At 37.9% G+C, this 19,382-nt stretch overlaps 1 protein-coding gene across 1 annotated transcript; it reads left to right on the forward strand.

Moving 5' to 3' along the window:
* Positions 1 to 10,316: 10,316 nt before the first annotated feature.
* LOC149028464 (uncharacterized) lies at positions 10,317 to 14,781 on the forward strand. Its single transcript, XM_089136888.1, has 2 exons — positions 10,317 to 13,890; positions 13,998 to 14,781. The coding sequence occupies exons 1-2, from the start codon at positions 10,740 to 10,742 to the stop codon at positions 14,387 to 14,389; spliced, it is 3,543 nt and encodes a 1,180-aa protein (XP_088993014.1). The 5' UTR covers positions 10,317 to 10,739; the 3' UTR covers positions 14,390 to 14,781.
* Positions 14,782 to 19,382: the final 4,601 nt, after the last annotated feature.

Here is a 19,382-nt window from a genome sequence, read left to right on the forward strand (position 1 = left end):
AAAATCTTCTTAAGAATTCAAAATGCTGGGCTGCAGTAATACCAATTGATGCCTCAGAGGCTGACTTCGAACGCAAGACGACAATTTATGTGGTTATAAGCGGAATCATGGCTGCCTTTGGAGGCTTAATGTTTGGTTATGATACTAGAATTGCAGGTATTTCATCATTCAAAATCTGGGTTTTGGTTTTTAGTGTTTATTTTTTTTGGGTCGACGATTGTAACAATGAATGATTTGATTTAGGAGGAGTAACATCGATGGATGACTTCTTGAAAGAATTCTTCCCAATAGTATATCAAAGAAAACAGACAGCCCGCAAATACGATAACCAGTACCTGCAACTGTTCACTTCAATCCTTGTACCTCTATGCTTCAGCTTTGCAAATATGATTCACTAATTGCAAATATGATTCATTAGTGAGTCAAGATTCTAGGATAAATAATAAATCAAGTAAAACATTAATCTAACAATCAAAAAAGATTCAAATCTAAGAAAGATGGAGGAAAAGGAGCAAGAGACCGAGAGTTGAAAAGAATTTTACAGTGGGTTTCCTTTTTTTCAGAATCGGGTCTTAGAAACGGGTGAAGTTGACTAAAATATGTTATAAACATGGAAATCTTTTGCTTAAAACTCAACATTCTAATCTGAGCCATTAATTAAGAATATGACACATGTCAAACTGTTGTGTTCTACGAAAATGTGCACAGCAGAGGATTTTTTTCCTCTTTGAATACACATTCTTAATCAATCATGAGATATTTTCTGTCCAAAAAGATATTTTCTTTGGTAAATAATCTGTCCAAAAAAGTAATGAATAATTAATATGGTAATTATCCAATTACTTTACCTTATTGGATATGTTTTATTATATTGAATTTCTACTTCTATAAAATAAAATACATAAATTTAGTTATTCTTTTCTAGAGAAAATTTCTATCCCTACCATGTACTTTCTATATGGAAAAATATCCTCTGTGCTTAGCTCTTTATTGTGCATAGCATAGTTCGAAATTTCGAGCGACACGGCCGAAATTTCGCCAAAAGTCGAGCGACTTTTGGTAGGGGTTCGATGAAAAATCGAACCCCTGTTTCGATGGGTTTTTTTGGTCATTTTGACCTGAAATTTGATGTGTAGCCTAATTTGAGGCTAATAAACACATTGGTAGTGTTATTTTGATCTAAAACATTACCTAAAGTAATGTTCTTAATCGACCCATGTCCTACTATACGCGGACGAAAGCCCCGAAACTAAAAACCTAAAAACTCATAAAACCAAATCATATAAAGTCTACAATTCATTGTACAAATACTGTAATACATAAAGTCATCCAACCATATAAAATCTGAAACTCTCGGTCTCACCGTGCAAATCCATAGCACCGTGCCTAGGTGGATCGAATTCCTCCGACTCGGATCGTCTCCATTGATGCCCCCCAACAAATTCACATACTCATCCCATCTCATACGATATTGAAAATTGTCTAAGTAATCATTCACTGAGCTTCTATAGCGGTCATCTTCAGCTCGCCGTGAGAACTCCAATTTGAGGGAAGTGAGAATAGGGCCAAGGAACGTCTCGCATGCCATCGATGCCCTTGTTGGTACGAATGACTCGATTGTGAAAGAGGGAGAGGGACACCATAGCTCCCATGATACGAAGAACTAGAGGGGTTACTAATTCCCATATCATACTGTCCATCTGAAGGAGGGAGAGGAACACCATAATTACCCGTAGGCCAATAACCTGGTGTGGAGCCTACAGACTCATCCAAGCTCATGGACCCCATTGACGCAATCGCCGCATCCTAAGGATTAACATAGTCATGGCCAGCTCCCCTCTGATGGTGGCTCGGCCTCATATCAGGATATTGACGACCACGCCGATAATCACCACCATGATCATAATCCCGAGTGGCATGATCAAAATGACTCTCCCCGAGTGTATCCGGGTGGGGGCTCCTGTGTCTCTGGTAGTGGAACATGTATACGCTCTCCTTTTCCTCCACCACCACCACCACCACCACTACCACCACCACCACCATCATCATCTCCACCAGTCTGACTAGGCGAGAGTGTGTCATCGGGATTGTTGTCCTGCGGCTCCTCCGTGCCCGGTGCCATCATCCAATCCTCATCAGCGAGTGGTAGCTGCCTCGCATGTGCTCGACCCTCTTCGGTGGCCATATAATCACCCACATTAACCCCTGCAGCTTGAGCTAGTTATGGGTCGGGGCCTCCCTCCAAGTTGGTCCAATACCGGCTCACCCCCCGTCCAACATCCACCGAGTGAGGGGATCTTGGTCATCTTCGGCAACATCAAATATATCATCGAGATTGATGTATTGCCTTTCATTCCGAACCTCCGCTCCCCGGCATATTGCAGCTTCAACCTCATATTATAGTGAATAAATATGAGGTCATTTAGACGCCGGCTTCCCAACCGGTTCCTCCTCCGGGAGTGGATCATGCTGAATGTACTCCAATTCCTCTCACATCCGAGAGGCAGCAGCAAGTCCGAGACAGGATCTTGACCGCCAATCTTTGCAAGTTTGATGAACTATTGCCATAGAGATACCACCATTCAGCCGCATTATCACAAAAACATTAAGTTAGAAACTCAAAAGTCAAAAGACTCAAAACATTTATGCATCTAAGCCCTAAGGATCTAACTATATAAGTATCTAACCTGGATCCATGGTTTCTCCGCCCGTACATGAGACCACTCCACTAAAAGACCCAAATGCATCTCTAAACAATTTGATCTGCAATAATACAATCATTAGTATTGATTGGTTATCTAAATTATTTAAACAATTAATACAACTCACTAATCGTTTGAAATTCCCAATGTCTCACCTCATTGTGGCAAAATGATTGGACCATCTCATCTGCTCCAACTTCGTTATCACCCGTATCGGGGCATCCAATAGGTTTGTGTCCAACCCTAAATGTTGACTATATTGATACTTAGGGTTTAGAAAATATGCTTGCATAATTAAAAAAGATTAAAATTAGTACCAACTACCAAAGTACCAATACCTACAATGCTACAAGCCCACAAGTCTACAAGACTACAACTACAAATCAACAACCCGAATATTTACTTACCGGCCCTATGAAGAGGATGCATCGATGAGTCGTCCATCGTGCATCGACAATATCTAAGAAAGCCCGATGTCCTCTAGGGTTTGTTGCCTTTATAGCATCCTTCATACGCTCAAGGGATGCATACAAGTGGGGCATAGTGGGTCCCCTCAAGGAAGAGTCCACCATACGCAAGACCTTTACTATAGGATCTATGGTCTCGCAACACTACGAGAACACATCTCCGTAAATCATTAGATGATATTGTGTCTTGTCACGGTTGGGCGCGCCCATTGGTCGTGCTGAATTATCACAAACTCATTAAGTCAATAGACAATAAATATCATACAAGATAATCATAAACTCATAATATAAATATAATAATTTATAAGATGAAATAGTAGATAGTTATCTTACTTGGATCCACCCCAATCAAACCATTCTGCGATGCAAACATGGATCCGAGGCCCGACTTCTTATCTTGCATGCCGCTTCCCAAGGCGACGAAATTTGTCGCAAATCTTGTCGGACCAGGTCGCACCAACTCACCTCCACATGATCTCCGCATCATTGCCAAAGCAACGTTATGATTGTAGATGAAGTTGGTTACCTGTCTTGCACTCTCAACGGTGTTGTGGACAATGCTGATTTTTCCAATGTCCTTCAAAGATTAGGTCAATTGAATGTGCAAACACAAGGTGTCCACATAAGGTTATAATCGTGTGAAGCCATCAACACTTCACCGGCCTTCTTATAGTTGGAGCCATTGTCGGTGACAATTTGCACCACATTTTTCCTACCAACCTGGTCAATCACATCCTGCAGGAGACCCATGATATATCCGTGGTCTTTCGTATGACCAAGAGCATCCACGATTTCAAGAAGACAGTTCTCCAATCACAAGATACCATGAAGTTGATGATGGACTTTCTCGTCGGGCCGGTCCATCCATCGGACATGATGGTGCATCCATAAGTATCCCAAAAGGGTTTCATACTATCAATATACTCCTCGCAGCCTCTTGCTTCTCCTCTTGAAGGAGGGTGGTCATCAACTCGTAGGGTTGGGACCACTATATCCAGTGGCCTACCGCTGCAATAGTATCAATCATATTCGTATAGTATGGACCCCGTGTCGTGTTTGTCGGGATGTGATTGTAATAAATCCACTTTGACATTGCCTTCTTTACCTTCTTTGCCATACCTTTCCATGCACCGGATATCTTGGGCTGCTTGGCCCCTTTTCTCCCGAATGTATCAGGATCTTGCTCCATGGTCGGGTCCGGACGGCGTGGATAATCGATGGTTGCCGTGGTAGTGGCACCGAACGGTCTCGAACCCGATGTATGAGGGGCCCGCCGACTCGTGATCCGCCAAACATGTCAAATACACCACCCCTCCCCACGGAATCGTAAGGTCTAGCCCCCGTAGGCCTAGATGGACCAGCTCTTGTAGCTCTAGCTCGGCCATATCCCGCTCCCGATGGTGCAATCGTCGCTCCTCTCCGCCATGGCCCGCCGCATATCCCTCTCCTCCCGATCTCTCGTCCACATCAACAAGATCAACATCCCTATCATCATCTGAATCATCCACATATGATGACGGCCCCCACACTTCATCATCTAGTGCTCTGTTGATTTTCTTGCGATCATCTTTCTTCTTCCCCTTTTGTTTTTGTAAATCCCTGAGTAACTTGATTACATCCGGATGGGCCTCTGTGCATTTAGTCACATCCTTTGAACTCCCAGTGATGTGACCCTTGAACCTACCGATGCCACTCGAGTATATTCTTTTGTGACAAAAATTACACTCGCTTTATTTTTGTCTCCATCAATAGCCGTACAATATTGCCATGTTTGGGTCGGTCCTCCCTCCTACCTGTCTCGATCTCTCGGGTTGTCCCCGACCCTGTCCTTGACCCCATCTGTCCCTGTCCCTCTCGTCCCTCGTCCTCGTCCACCACGGGAAGACCCAGTTCCCCTCCCGACTCCCACTAGCAGACATGATGATCGTTGCATTCAAATAACATTAACAAATAACAACATCATTATAATTGTTTATACACATATAAACAATCATATATGAAATTATGAATATTGCATGTATGATATAATTATAAAAATAGTCGCCCATATCAAAACCGGCGATGAAGCCACATGGGCAACACAACCAACAGTTGAAAAATACTTATATAATTATTCCATAATTTTCAAAACATTTTCCCCCCCCCCCCCATTTTCCCCTATTTTTTTGCATTTTTCATAATTATTGATATTTTTATTAATATCGGGATATTTTTTGAAAAATAAAATAACTTATTTTTGGGTCAAAAAATATTTCGACTCCGTGAGTCCATAGATCGGCTCACGGAGTTCCACATATGTTTTTTCTATCATCATACAACCACCGTATCACTTAAAAAGTAATCATACAAGATAATCAAAATATCATTTTTTACCCACAAAAATAAAAAAAATTAAATACTTTATGGAAAAAAATTCCGACTCCGTGAAATCGTAGATCGTCACATGGTATTCAACATATATTAATTTCAAAATCATCCAACATCATATAGCATGCATTTTGTGAAAAATTACTTGGATAAGAATGGTTACCTGTTTGATGAAAAAACTCTCAGATCTGTGCGAAACGGCTACTGATCGACAGAAACAACGTGATATCCGGCAACAAGGAAGCAAGATGTACCCGTAGATGTCGAAGATCGGACGAAAATATAGTGAAAAGTGCGAAAAATGAGAGAGAGAAGCTCTGGAGAAGAGAGAGAAGAGAGAGAAATTAAAAAAATTCGAACGAAATTCGGGCGAAATTTGCCCTTTTATCGCCGACTTCTCGCGATGTCGGTGTCGCTGGGGGGTGTCGTATCGCCCCCCAGCGACATGGCGACATATCGCCCTGTGTCGGCGATATGTCGCCGACATTTTGTACAGTGGTGCATAGTAGTGCTATTTGTTGGCATATATATGCACTGTTGTGCATAGCTGAGGATTTTTTACCCTCTCTATTTACTCTTACACTTCTCTTAGAAATCTTACCTTTTTATTCCTCCAAAAAGTCCATATTTGACGAATTGCTTCTCTTGTGTGGTTAGAGAGAGAAAGAAGATCACGAAGGAGGGTTTCTAGGGAGACACTTTCGCAAGGATGAATTGCTGGGAATCTCAAGATCCGACGGTTTGGATCTTCAAATTGTTGGATCATCAAAGTGAAGAAAAAATAGAGAGAAGAAAGACTGAATCATTTTAGATTTTGCAAAATTGTACATTAAATGTTAGGTTTACAGCGGGAATCTCTCGTTCTCAGTCTTCTCTTTCTTGCTCTCTGTGCCTCTCTGTCTCTCTTGCTTTTTCTACTTCTCAAGTTCACACAGTCACACTAGCAAAAGCCAGCAAACCCCATTTAGATGTCACCAACATTTTAGAATTTCGGTGATTTTATTTTTATTTTTTATTTTTATTTTTATTTTTTTATTTTTATTTTTTATTTTTTAAAAGAAGTGCTGTTTACCAAAAAAAAAAATAAGAAGACTATAGTGTCTTTTTTTATAGAAGAGAAATTTTTGAAAGAATGATGATCATGAAATAAGTTTTTTTTTTGCCAAAACTTCATGAGTAGTTTGTTTTTCACAGAATTTCTTTACCCTTTCCCTTATTTATGTTTACATAAAAATCTTGTCTTTGGACTTCCTGCACACAGCTTTTGCCCAGTAGATGAAACACTTGGTGTGATAAACTCCTTTGTCAAAACCTTGGCCGCCACCTTGCTCAAAAGTGAGGCCTATGTTTGCCTAGGTTCTTTCTTTTTCTTGGATATATTTCAACTTCCTTCTGTGTCCGTTCTAACTCTCACACGGTATTAGGTTGATAAATCTGCACCATATCTATCTAACACATATCTAAGGTACCCCTTCTATTTGAGGTTGAAGGAGTTGAGATGGAAGGAGAAAGTTTACCCAAAAAAAAAAAAAAGATGGAAGGAGAATGAGAGCCTGAATCCCTTTCTTTCACAAATTGAGATGCCATGTGTTAAATCCCCAAAGGTCCATTTCAAGTGAACCTACAAACGAAAATAATAGAAATTTTGGTAATTGGATTTGTAACATGAAAAATTTAGTGTTCAAGTAAAGGCATGGAAAGGAGAACCAATAAGAATTGAGTTTGATGGTCTTAAAAGACTTTCACTATTGATAACATTTTGTCAAGAGCAAATTATTTACTATCCTAAAAATCAATTACAAACGCACCCTTGGTATTGAAGATTGAACTTAAATGATGATGTGATAAATATATGAAATACCAAATTTACTGTTCTTTATTCAAGTATTTTTTTTACAATCCGATTTTACCCGTACCCCTTATTCTATTCTCTCTCCTCTCTCGACTCTTGTTATTCTGCTCGGATAGGCCTCACCCTCACCATAACTTGAAAGACAACTAAAAGGAGACCCTCAAATTAGTTGATAGAGTGCTCTCTAAGTTGAACCTCTTGGGCTTCACATGGTTAAGGAATCAGCTTTGTGATATGTCAAATGCTAGAAAAATGGTTAAATTTTTTCCGATTGATTTCCTTTTTATTTTTTTATTTTTTTATTTAGTTATAATGAAAAAAAAACATATAGATAAAAAATATATGAGCATTTTGAAATTTTAATAATAAAATTAATTGAGAGTAATTTAGGGTTTTAACTATTAAAAAAATTGAGGGTATCTTAGGTTTCAACAATAATATTAATTGAAGATAATTTAAGATTTTAACTACTCTAGTAATTGAAGGTAATTTAAAATATATTTTCCAATTGAGGGTAATTTGGGGTTTTAAAAAAATATTTTACGATAAAAATAGAATTTAATGAAAAAATTAATAAAAGAGAGGTGTTTGATAACTTTGCCAATTATGAGGGGAGGTAAATGATATTTACCCTTCCTATAATGGAAACTTTAGTCCTACATCGGGGTAGAAATGCTTTGATTATCTTGTTTATATACAGTAAGAACCTATGTAATATATCTTTGGGGTTAAGATCGAACCCATGTGCGGCTTGAACAAAGCCTGAACCCTGTTATGACCCAACCATAGTTATATAGCTATATATTAATTAATTAATATTAATAATTCTATCTGATTTAGGATCTGAAAAGAGCATTTTGTCATGGGCCCTAATCCGGAAAGTCCATTGCTGGGTGGAAATGTGGAGATACCATTAAAGAGGCACTTTCCCTTATACTGCGTTTGTTTGTAAAGGTGGGGTGGGGGAAAAAAAACATGTGGACCCCATGTGTAGTGGGAAGAAAATGAGAGGGTTTTGTAGAAAAGTGATAGTGGTGGGTCCCACTTTTTACTTTTCTAAACTTTTCCACAATATATGTGGGGTTTTAAAAAGCCTTGGCGTGGAAAAGTTGGGCTGCCACCTCAACAGACAAGTTTCTTTGAAACTTGTTTCTCACTTCCCCACCCCAAGCAACCAAACAATCTCCAATTTTGAGATTTAAGGGAAAAGTAAGAAATCTACATTTTTTTCAAGATTTTTCCCACCCCACCTTTATTCCATCAAACAAACGCAGTAAGGATGTCAACTGAATAGGTACCTTCACAAAGGGAAGAGACCTTACCCTTTTGCCCATAGCCTTTGGGGCTCTCTATAAACCCATTTTTATACACAATGAATCCCCCCCACCCCCCTCTCTCTATTGTCTTTTTGTAAGCAGTAAAAATAACCTGACTACACCTGAAGCAATCCTTTTCGGGTGAAACCTTAAAGATTTTGGCTGACTGATCTTGGGGGGGGGGGGGGGAGACACATTTGATACTCATATTGCACAAATCGAGGTGTTTAAATACTTTAAAAAAAGTAACTCTGGTACGTTTCAACTCTGACGAAGTTTCGTGATTACAACAATCTTTCAAGTCTTCGTAGAGATTCTTCTACAAGTTTTCAACAACTTAAGAGTTTTGTACAGCTTTCAGATATCCCTATGGCGAATACTCTCATTAGTCATAGAAGTATGTAGTAATAGTGAGGCCTGTGTTGCCGGTGCCGAAGAATAAGAGTCACAAGAAGAGAGTAAATAGAATAGGGGATGAGGGTAAAATTAGGATGGTAGAAAACACTTGAATAAAGAAGGGTAAGTTTGATACTTCAAATATTTGTTTCATTTAACTTCCATATTAGGAAGGGTGCATTTGAAAATATATTTTTTTCTAGAGTAGTAAATATAATTGATTACAATCGAGGAGGTCCATATAATTGATCAAATAATCTATATTCCTGTTTGGAAAAACCGTTTTTCAAGTTATGTTTTAGAACGACATCCAAATAATGTTATCAAATGCGAAAAAATATCTTCTATTGTGCACAACGAGGTACACATATAGGCCAAATAATTGGCTGAGAAAACAAAGAAATTACAAGACTATTTTAAACTTTTAAATTTAAAATAAATCTTTAAATTCTAGCCAATTATTTAGCATATATTTGCACACCCGTGCACGTCAGTATATCTGCCATGCTAAGGCTGATTTTCCATCAAACGCATCCCTATCAGCCTTCCAAGCAGCTTAGCTTCACCTTCAAGAGTTTCAATTTAGTCACTCCACTTGCTTGTCTCTTTCTCTGTAACCGTTTGTTTTATCTTCTATGTTTAAGACTTAGCATGGCAGATATACTGACCGAGGAACACATCGCCGTGTTTCAGGAAGTCTTTTTATCTATTTGATAAAGATGGAGACGGGCTTCGTAACAAGAAAAAATTAGACAAAGATGGAGAGGTGTGTTCTACTCCTCGTTACTGTTCTCCGAAACTTAACTAGTAGTCTTCATCTTTATTACACTGCTGTTCTTCTTGTTTAGCAACATTCTGAGATTTATCGAAATTATAATTTTGCTTCCTCCCCTGTTTGTGTACATATGGTGGTATTGCTTATTAGTCTTGTTGGGTTCTTGGGTTGAAACCATTTTTTGAATTTATTACTAAAATAGACTGTTTGTTAGGTTGGATGTTTGATTTTATTTGCTCTGGTAGGGTTTGCGGTTTGATGATAAATGTTTTCCAAAAAAAATATTTCAATCTTCAAACTCTAATAATAGAAGCTCCAAATCGTCAAATTCATTTGTTCGTCTGATTGTATGTGGAGAACCCCAAGGCTTTTGTAGTGGCTTGATCAACGTGAATTGTGGGGTTGGAACTTGGAAGTCTCCTTTGAACACCGAGTGAGAGGTTGTAGTCAAATGCAATTGATTCATTTGTTGGTTTAGTCAAGCCTGGTAGCTAGTGGTGGTGGTGAAGTTCAACGTCAAGGACACTGAGAACTTGTGAAGAAATTAGAGAAAGAAGCAAAAATCCAAGTGAAGTGGATCCTCCACAATCCAATATATGAGTAATTAATATTGGCTCCTCATCGTAATGGGGGACATATCAAGGAAGGTTCCTTTTGCGCCCAACTTGTGAAGAAAATCAATGAAGCTAATCCCAGAAGAAGAGAGAGAAAAATAAGTCGAAAACAATGAGTGACAATGGCGGGTCAACTTTTTACTTCGGCTATAAATATCTGTAACCAGCCTTCCATCAGCTCACAGAAACCTGACAGCAACTACTTGGTGAATCCCAAAGCATTACTTGCTGTTCTCCAGCTACCTTCAATATGAGAGCCCTTTTCTTTTCCTCCGTCTCTCTCTTAATCTGCTTCTTAGTCGAATTGCTGTTCCATATTTCAGTTGTTTCCACTTTTACTTCTGCATTTGCCCTTGCTTCCACCAGTACTTACATCCCTACAGTTACTGCTGCAGAGCAAGCAAAAGCTCTGTTGAAGTGGAAAGCCAGCCTCCACAACCAAGCCGCACACGCTGATCTGCTGCCTTCATGGACACTCAATAACCACTCCCATGCCAACGTCTGCAACTGGGTTGGTATTGTTTGCAATCAGCTCGGCAGTGTCTCCCACATAAAATTATGGGATATGGGTTTGCAAGGTACGCTCGAAAGCTTCAATTTCACTTCTTTCCCTCACCTTATTCATCTTCAATTCACCAACTTTACTCTCTTTGGCACCATTCCATTTCAAATAACTAGGCTTTCCAACCTTAGACATCTGGGTTTGTCTTACAATCAACTCTATGGTGAAATTCCATCAGAGATCACCTTGCTGACAAATCTTCAGTTCTTGTACCTTGGTACCAATCATCTCAATGGCTCCATACCATCAGGTATAGGAATGATAAATCAACTCACAGAACTAGATGTGGGTGACAACAATTTTAGTGGTTCTATTCCTGTATCTTTGGGTGATTTGTACAATCTTAACTTCTTAGCACTCAATGTTAATGAACTTTCTGGTTCTGTTCCTGCAGAGATAGGAAACTTGAAAAATCTAACTGAGTTGTATGTCTACAGTAATTCTCTAACAGGATCCATCCCCTCCACTTTTGGGAACTTAGAAAAACTTACCAACTTATTTCTATTTCAGAATAATCTTTCTGGTCACATTCCTACAGAAATTGGAAACTTGGCATCCCTTGTGAACTTAGATCTATCTGAAAATCTTTTCACAGGATTGATTCCACACACTTTCAGAAACTTGACCAACTTGGCCTTACTGTACTTGTTTGAAAATCAATTATCTGGCATCATACCTGCAAGTATGGGAAATTTAAATAATCTGGTTGACTTAGAGATGTATGGTAATGATGACATAAGAGGATCAATCCCTACCACCTTTGGGAACTTAACCAAGTTAACCTCTTTATATCTGTATCAAAACCATCTTTCTGGTCCTATTCCTTCAGAAATAGGAAACCTAGCATCCCTTGTAACTTTAGATCTCTCAAGAAATCTTCTAGTAGGTTCTATTCCACTCACTTTGGGAAATTTGTCCAACTTGGAGGCATTGTTGTTGCAAGTAAATCAGTTGTCTGGCATCATCCCTGCATCTGTGGGTAATTTGATGAAGTTGCAACAGATGCTGTTGTATGAAAATCGGTTGTCTGGTGCCATCCCAGAATCCATAGGTAATCTGAGCAATTTGAAGTCTTTGGGACTTTTTGACAATCAGTTTTCAGGTTCTGTTCCTCAGGTAATAGGAAACCTGAAAAAATTATCTCAACTGCAACTTCAAGACAACAACTTCTCTGGCAATTTACCACAACAATTATGTGTTGGTGGATCACTTGTACTTCTCATTGCAAATAACAACAGTTTCACAGGTCCCATCTCAAAAGGCTTGAGAAATTGCACAAGCTTAGTCAGGGTTCGGCTAGAAAACAACCATCTGAAGGGAAATATATCACAAATTTTTGGTTCATACCCACATTTGGATTACATTGATCTGAGCAATAACAATCTCTATGGTGAGATTTCATCTGATTGGGGAAAGTGCCCAAGTCTTACAAGCCTACGGATTTCAAGAAATAACATTACTGGTAGGATACCTGCAGAGCTTGGTGAAGCATCTCGATTAGAACAATTTGACCTTTCTTCCAATCATTTAATTGGTGAGATTCCAAAAGAACTATGGAAATTGAAGGCTTTGTCAAGCCTGAATTTGAGCCATAACCATCTTTCCGGTAGGTTGTCATGGGAAATTGGAAATTTGCCTAACTTAGAAGATATTGACCTGTCAGCCAACAACCTAACCGGGCCTATTCCAGATCAGCTAGGGAATTGCTTCAAAATGATTTACCTGCACCTGGGTAAGAACAGATTCAATGAAAGCATTCCCAAGGGAATAGGTAATCTGATTTCATTGCAACTTCTAATGGATCTTAGCAATAATGAACTTGTGGGAGAAATACCATCAGAGATTGGGCGATTGCAGAGGCTGGAAACTTTGAATATCTCACACAATATACTCTCTGGTACCATTCCCTCATCCGTGGAAGAGATGTTGAGTTTGATATCCGTTGACATATCATACAATAAGTTGGAAGGTCAAGTTCCCAACATTAAAGCCTTCAAAGATGCTCCAGCAGAAGCTTTTACAAACAATAAAGCGTTGTGTGGCAATGCTACCAAAGGTTTGCCCTCTTGCATTTCTTTGACTACAGAAAAGAGAAATTCTGAAAAGAAACATAGGCTCATGATTTATGTCTTACTCCCTCTTCTGATAGCAATTCTACTATTCATAGTTATAGGAACTATCTGGGTTTTCCAGAGGAAGAATAAGAAACCCCCAGAAGTGGGACAAACAGAAAGAATTGACCAAGGAGATCTATTCACAGTCTGTAACTATGATGGTAGAATCGTGTATGAAAAAATCATTGAAGCCACAGAGAACTTTGATGAGAAACACTGCATTGGTAAGGGAGGATATGGAAGTGTTTATAAAACAACTTTATCAGCTGATCAAGTGGTAGCTGTGAAAAAGCTTCATCAATCACAAGAGGACATTGACATTTCCAACAACAAACAGTTTACCAGTGAAATTCGTGCATTAACGGAAATACGGCACAACAACATTGTGAAATTGTATGGTTTTTGTTCGCATGCGCGACACTCATTTTTGGTTTATGAGTATTTGGAAAGAGGAAGTTTGGCAAAGATCCTAGGAGATGCAGAGAGGGCAATGGAGCTAGATTGGATTAAGAGAATCAATGTAATCAAAGGTGTGGCCAATGCATTATCTTACATGCACCATGATTGCTCACCACCAATCATTCATAGAGATATATCAAGTGGCAATATTTTGTTAGATTCAGAATACGAGGCTCATGTGTCAGACTTTGGCATTGCAAGGATTCTAATGCCCGATTCAAGTAACTGGACTTCTGTTGCAGGCACTTTTGGTTATCTTGCACCAGGTAATGCCTTTCTTTGTATCTATTGTTGAAATTGAATTTGAACTACCCTAATGAATTTTTGCTTATTCTTCAAAAAATCAATTTTTTTTATTGTGTCTTTTATACAGAGTGTGCTTATACAATGAGGGTGACAGAAAAGTGTGATGTGTTCAGCTTTGGTGTGGTAACAATAGAAACATTAATGGGTAGGCACCCTGCTGAGCTCTTTTCAACTGATTCACTATCCTCATTGTCATTGTTGGCATCATCGACGGCTGTGAAGACCATGCTATTGGAAGATGTTTTGGATCAACGGCTCCCTCCTCCCATTACTGAAGTATATGAAGCGGTGGTTTCTATTGTCAAAATGGCATTTACATGCTTGAATGCTAATCCACAATCTAGGCCAACCATGAAACATGTATCTCAGAAGTTGTTGTCTCACAAGCCATTTTTTACGGAGTCATCACACAAAGTCTCATTAGGAGAATTATTGGATGGAGGAATCGGACTTGACTAAATTCTTTTTCGGTTGGAATAGAAAATGTCTATTGGGTTTGGTCAAAGATTGATTTCTAGCACAACTTACGAGGACCATGACTTTTTGTTAAGATGAAATTATGAAAGCTATACATTGTAGAAATAATAGCTAATGATATAGAGAATCTTCAAATTCATTAGGGGCATAGCATACAAATTTCTGTGACTCGAGCTCTCTTATCCATTATTGCGTGGATCCGTGTCTTCCTATTGAATCAGATGCCAAACGTGTGGTGGAGGATATTCAGTACTTTCTTTTTCTTGAACCATCTTGGTCGGTTCGGTTTATATTTAGGTGGGCTAACTCTGTAGCCGATTTCCTAGTTAGGAAGGCCACTTCGTGGCAAGTCCGACTGTATGGCCTAATTTCACTCCTTGGCTCCTCGAAGCTTTTAATCAAGATGTCTCGGCATTTTCTTACCCTTCTTCTAATTAAATCTCAGTTTACCAAAAAAAAAAAAAATTCTGTGTATATGATTTCAAAATAGTATTTTTCTATTTCATTTTTCATCATTATTTCATCTCTTCATTTATAAGTCGTGCAACTTCTTTATATAAGGTGTTTTTTCAACAAAATGTATTCATCTTTAAGTTTATGAATCAAATTCTTCTTTTTCTCTTCTTTCTCATTTGACAATTGTGATCTTGTGACATCACCCATGAACATCAGGCATTCAAAAGTTAAAAAAAAATTACTGGGAATCTTGAATTTCCATGTCTCACTTTCTTGTCTTGAATGTGAAATGCCTCTACATTTGTGATAGTTCCTAAGACATTGATGATTTAGCATTCATTTTTTGTCCAGCCAAAATAGCTAGGTTAAACATGACAAGAACATTACACATTTTTTTCATGTCTTACTAGTCTTCTCTTGAATATTCGTTCTCTTTCACATATCCAACCTACACACAACTAATAGAGAATTGTTTAAAGTAAAGCTTCATGCTTCAAATATTTTATCTTTTTTTCTTCCCTTCATATTAGGAACTAGCTTGTTAGAAGAACTTGAGAGCAAGGTATGAAAAGTCAGCGATATTGTCGAAACTAGGCGATATATCCATGTCGATGGTCCCAACACGAAAATAGGCAATGATTTGAGATTTATCCAAAATTGGCGATATATTGCAGAAAAGTTGATATATTGTCGATAACCTCAAAATATCGCAAAAAATCCTAAAATATCGAATGTTTAAAAGTCCAAATTTGACGAATCGCTTCTCTTGTGTGTTGGAGAGAGAAAGAAGATCACAAAAGAGGGTTTCTATGGAGATACTTTTACAGGGATGAATCGTCGGAAATATCGAGATCCGACTGTTTAGATCTTCAGATTGTTGGATCATCGAAGGGAAGAAAAGATTGAACCATTTTGGATTTTGTAGAATTGCAGATTATGAATTTACGTTTAAGGTTAGGCTTGTAGAATTATCGGGAATCTCTCACTCTCCGTCTTCTCTTTTAGCTTCTCACACTCACATGGTCATACTCGCAAAAGCCAGCGAACTCCATTTAGATGTCGTCAATATTTCGGGGTTTCCGTGGTTTTGCCAGCCACTGATAACCTTGTGTAGGGGACATTTCGGACCTTGCTTGAGAGTCTATAAGAGGACTATAGTGTCTTTTCACATAGAAGAGAAAATTTAGATGCCATGCGTTGAATCTCCAAGTTTAACTGTTTAAGGTTCATTTCAAGAGAAGCTACAAAAGAAAATAACATAAATTTGGTAATTGGATTTGTAATATGAAAAATCTAGTTTTCGAGTAAAGGAATATGAAGGAGATCGAGTAAAAATTGAGACTGATGGTCTTAAAAGACTTTCACCATTGGGAACATTTTATCAAGAGCAAATTATATAAAGACAATAGATATCAAGAGAAAATCAAGAGCAAATTATCTATTACTGTAAAGATCAATTACAAACGCATCCTTAGCATTATTAAAGATTGAACTTACATGATGATGTCATCAGTAGATAAATATGTTTAATACAAAATTTACCATTCTTTATTCAAGTAGTTTTTTACAACTCGACTTTACCGTTAGCCACTTATTCTATTCTCTCTCCTCTCTCGACTCTTGATCTTCGGGTCTGATAGGCCTCAACCTCACATAATGTACTTGCCACAGGAATGAATACCTATAAGTTCCACAAACCTCCTAAGCTGGAATTCAAATAACCACAGTTGTGTTTACGGCTCAAACAATTCTAGGTTTTGATGTTTTAGTTACATGGTCAAGGAACCAACTATGTAATATCTGAAGCAAAGGTCAACTAACTTTCCTTTTTCCCTTTTTAATACAGTGTGTGCTTATATAATGAGAGTGATAGAGAAGGTTGATGTGTATAGCTTTGGTGTGTTGATAATAGAAACATTGATAGGAAGGCACCCTGGTGAGCTCATTTCATCTCAACCATTATCATCAACAGTTGTAAAGACCATCATGATATCAGAGAACGTTGTAGATCAACGGCTCCCTCCTCCAGTGGGTCAAGTGTATCGAGCAATGGTGTCTATTGTGAAAATGACATTTACATGCTTGAATGCTAATCCAGTATTTCGGCCAACCATGAAACATGTGTTGCAGACTTGCAGGAGCTACCATCTCACAAGCCATTTTCTACGTGGTCATCTTGTAAAGTCTCATTAAGAGCAGGGGCGGAGCCAGGATTGAACATTGGGTTGGGGGGGAATATACTTGAGCTAATGCGGGACCCACTGTGGGTCACATCTCATAAAATTTTAGGTAAATTAAGCTGAAATTCTAAGCGAGATTTGAATTTCCATTAATATGAATGAAATATTAGGAAAAAATTTAAGGATTAAAAAAAAGCTGATTTTAGGAGAAAGAAAGAACAACTAAATAAAAAAATAAAATTATACTTTATGAAATGAATACTAGAAAATTCGTGAGTGCAAAAGATAGAGAGAGGAATAATTTGAGAAAGAGAGAGTGAATAATGATAACTGTGGAGAAGATTTCGAAAAATTCCAATGTCTGCTAGCCACTCCAATATTTTGTGAGACTTATGAGAAAAAAAAAAGAGAAGTATGAATAAAAGAGGAAGAGATTCATAAGAGAATAAATAGGAATAAAAATATAAGAGAGAATATAGGGAGAAATTCATGGATTGTGAATTAGCTTTTAATTAGAATTTAACCCTTTTTTTTTTTTTTTTTGGTTTGCCAATCCCGGTTTTATAAACCGATGGTTTCGACGCTCGTCGCACACCTGGCTGTGGTGGGTGAGTCTCCCAGCGGGAATTTTTTGCATCCACAAGAATTCGTTATCGGGACCTTGCTTAAGCGAATCAAGCTGCTTACCACTTTGATCAACCCCCGCTTGGTAGAATTTAACCCTTTATTCCTTAAAACTAGGGGTTTAATGATAACCATTTGATTATGATTAAGAATGACATTTGTACCCATCATCTATATCTTAAAATTTTATCTTAAATTTTTGGAGGGGAGCCAAAAAATGGTATTTCACATTTCAACTGAGAAAAATTAGGAAAATATGTAGTCATTTTTAAATTTTAAAAAATGGGGGGCCTGGGTCCCTACGTGGCTCCGCTACTGATTAAGAGAACTATTGGATAGAAGAATCATACAGACTAGATTTAGTATTATCTGTCCTTATTATATATCTTTCTTTTTTTTTATCTTCTAATAATATTCTTTTTCAAGATAAGTTGCATGATTAGTATATATAAGAAGTCCTCTTTACCGGTAGCTTTGATTGCTTCAATGGTTGAAATCTAAAATTTCTAGAGGCCAAGTTCAAATACTGGTACGTTCAATCATATAAGAAGTCCTCTTCATTGGAAATTTTAAATTGTTGACAAGAAAGTCAAAATGTAATGAGTTTGTACGAATTTCAAAATATTACTTATTTTATGATAATATTTCATTTCATTTTTATTTATGATTCAACTTGGCTCTTTGACCAGATAGATTTATTCCAAGTTTATGATCAAATTCTTCTTTTGCTCTTCTTCCTCATTTAACAATTGTCTCTTTGTAATCAGCTATCAACATCAATTATTCAAGGGTTACAGGGAATCTTGAATTTTCATGGTAAATGCCACTACAGTTGTGATGCCTCTAAAGACAATCTTATGATGTAGCATTCATTTTCTATTCCGTTAAAATAACTAGGTAAGCTCAACAATGACATGACACATTTTCCCAGGTCTTCCCTTTGAATGCTAGACTTACACATATCCACTTGTTTAAAAATAAATCAAGAAATTAGACTAATACCTCATGCTTCAAATATTTTATCCTTTTCCTTCCATAATAATAATAAGGGGTGATATGGTATGTGGTATGTTAAGGAAGTATTTGTAGAACATGTGTGTATCCCTTTCTTACCTATCTAAGAGGCCTAAAATCAAGGTTTAAAGTATCGGGAGGTCGAGTCGCATATCGGTTAGGTGATTTTAAAGAAGTAGCCGTTATTCCTCTACGCTCACTCCCCAATGTATTTTAGTGTAATTCAATGGGATCACCGTCTCGAGATGTAACGTCTATGTTGGGTCAAATATGGATACGTATCGAGCTTTATCGTATGGTATTGTTTTGGGAATCTTTAAGAACCATAGCCCAAAATGCTTTCCTATAAAGAAATTCCTAGATGTGAAATTTTTATTTGGGGTGTGGGGCCGGGTTGGAGGGCATAAGGGGTCATCATATCGCATCGGTTCTTGCTTCTTATATATACATTTTTTGTATTCCGTTAGGAAAAGAAAAGGTAAGTCACTAATCATGTTTTATAACTTCCCTTTGATGCTGTTACCCATATCCACTTTTTAAAAATAAACCAAGAAATGACTAACCTCTGCTTCTTTTTTCTTTTCCTCCATAATAATAATAAGGGGAGATATGGTACTGATTTAGGAAGTCAATTGTAACATGTATGTATCCCTTTCTGCCTATTTGGGCCTTCAGGTTTACAACTAGAGTTTCAAATCGGT

This window comes from Hakea prostrata, chromosome 1 (assembly GCF_041222555.1).
Source record: "Hakea prostrata isolate BN-2017 chromosome 1, UWA_Hpros_2, whole genome shotgun sequence".
NCBI lineage: Eukaryota > Viridiplantae > Streptophyta > Magnoliopsida > Proteales > Proteaceae > Hakea > Hakea prostrata.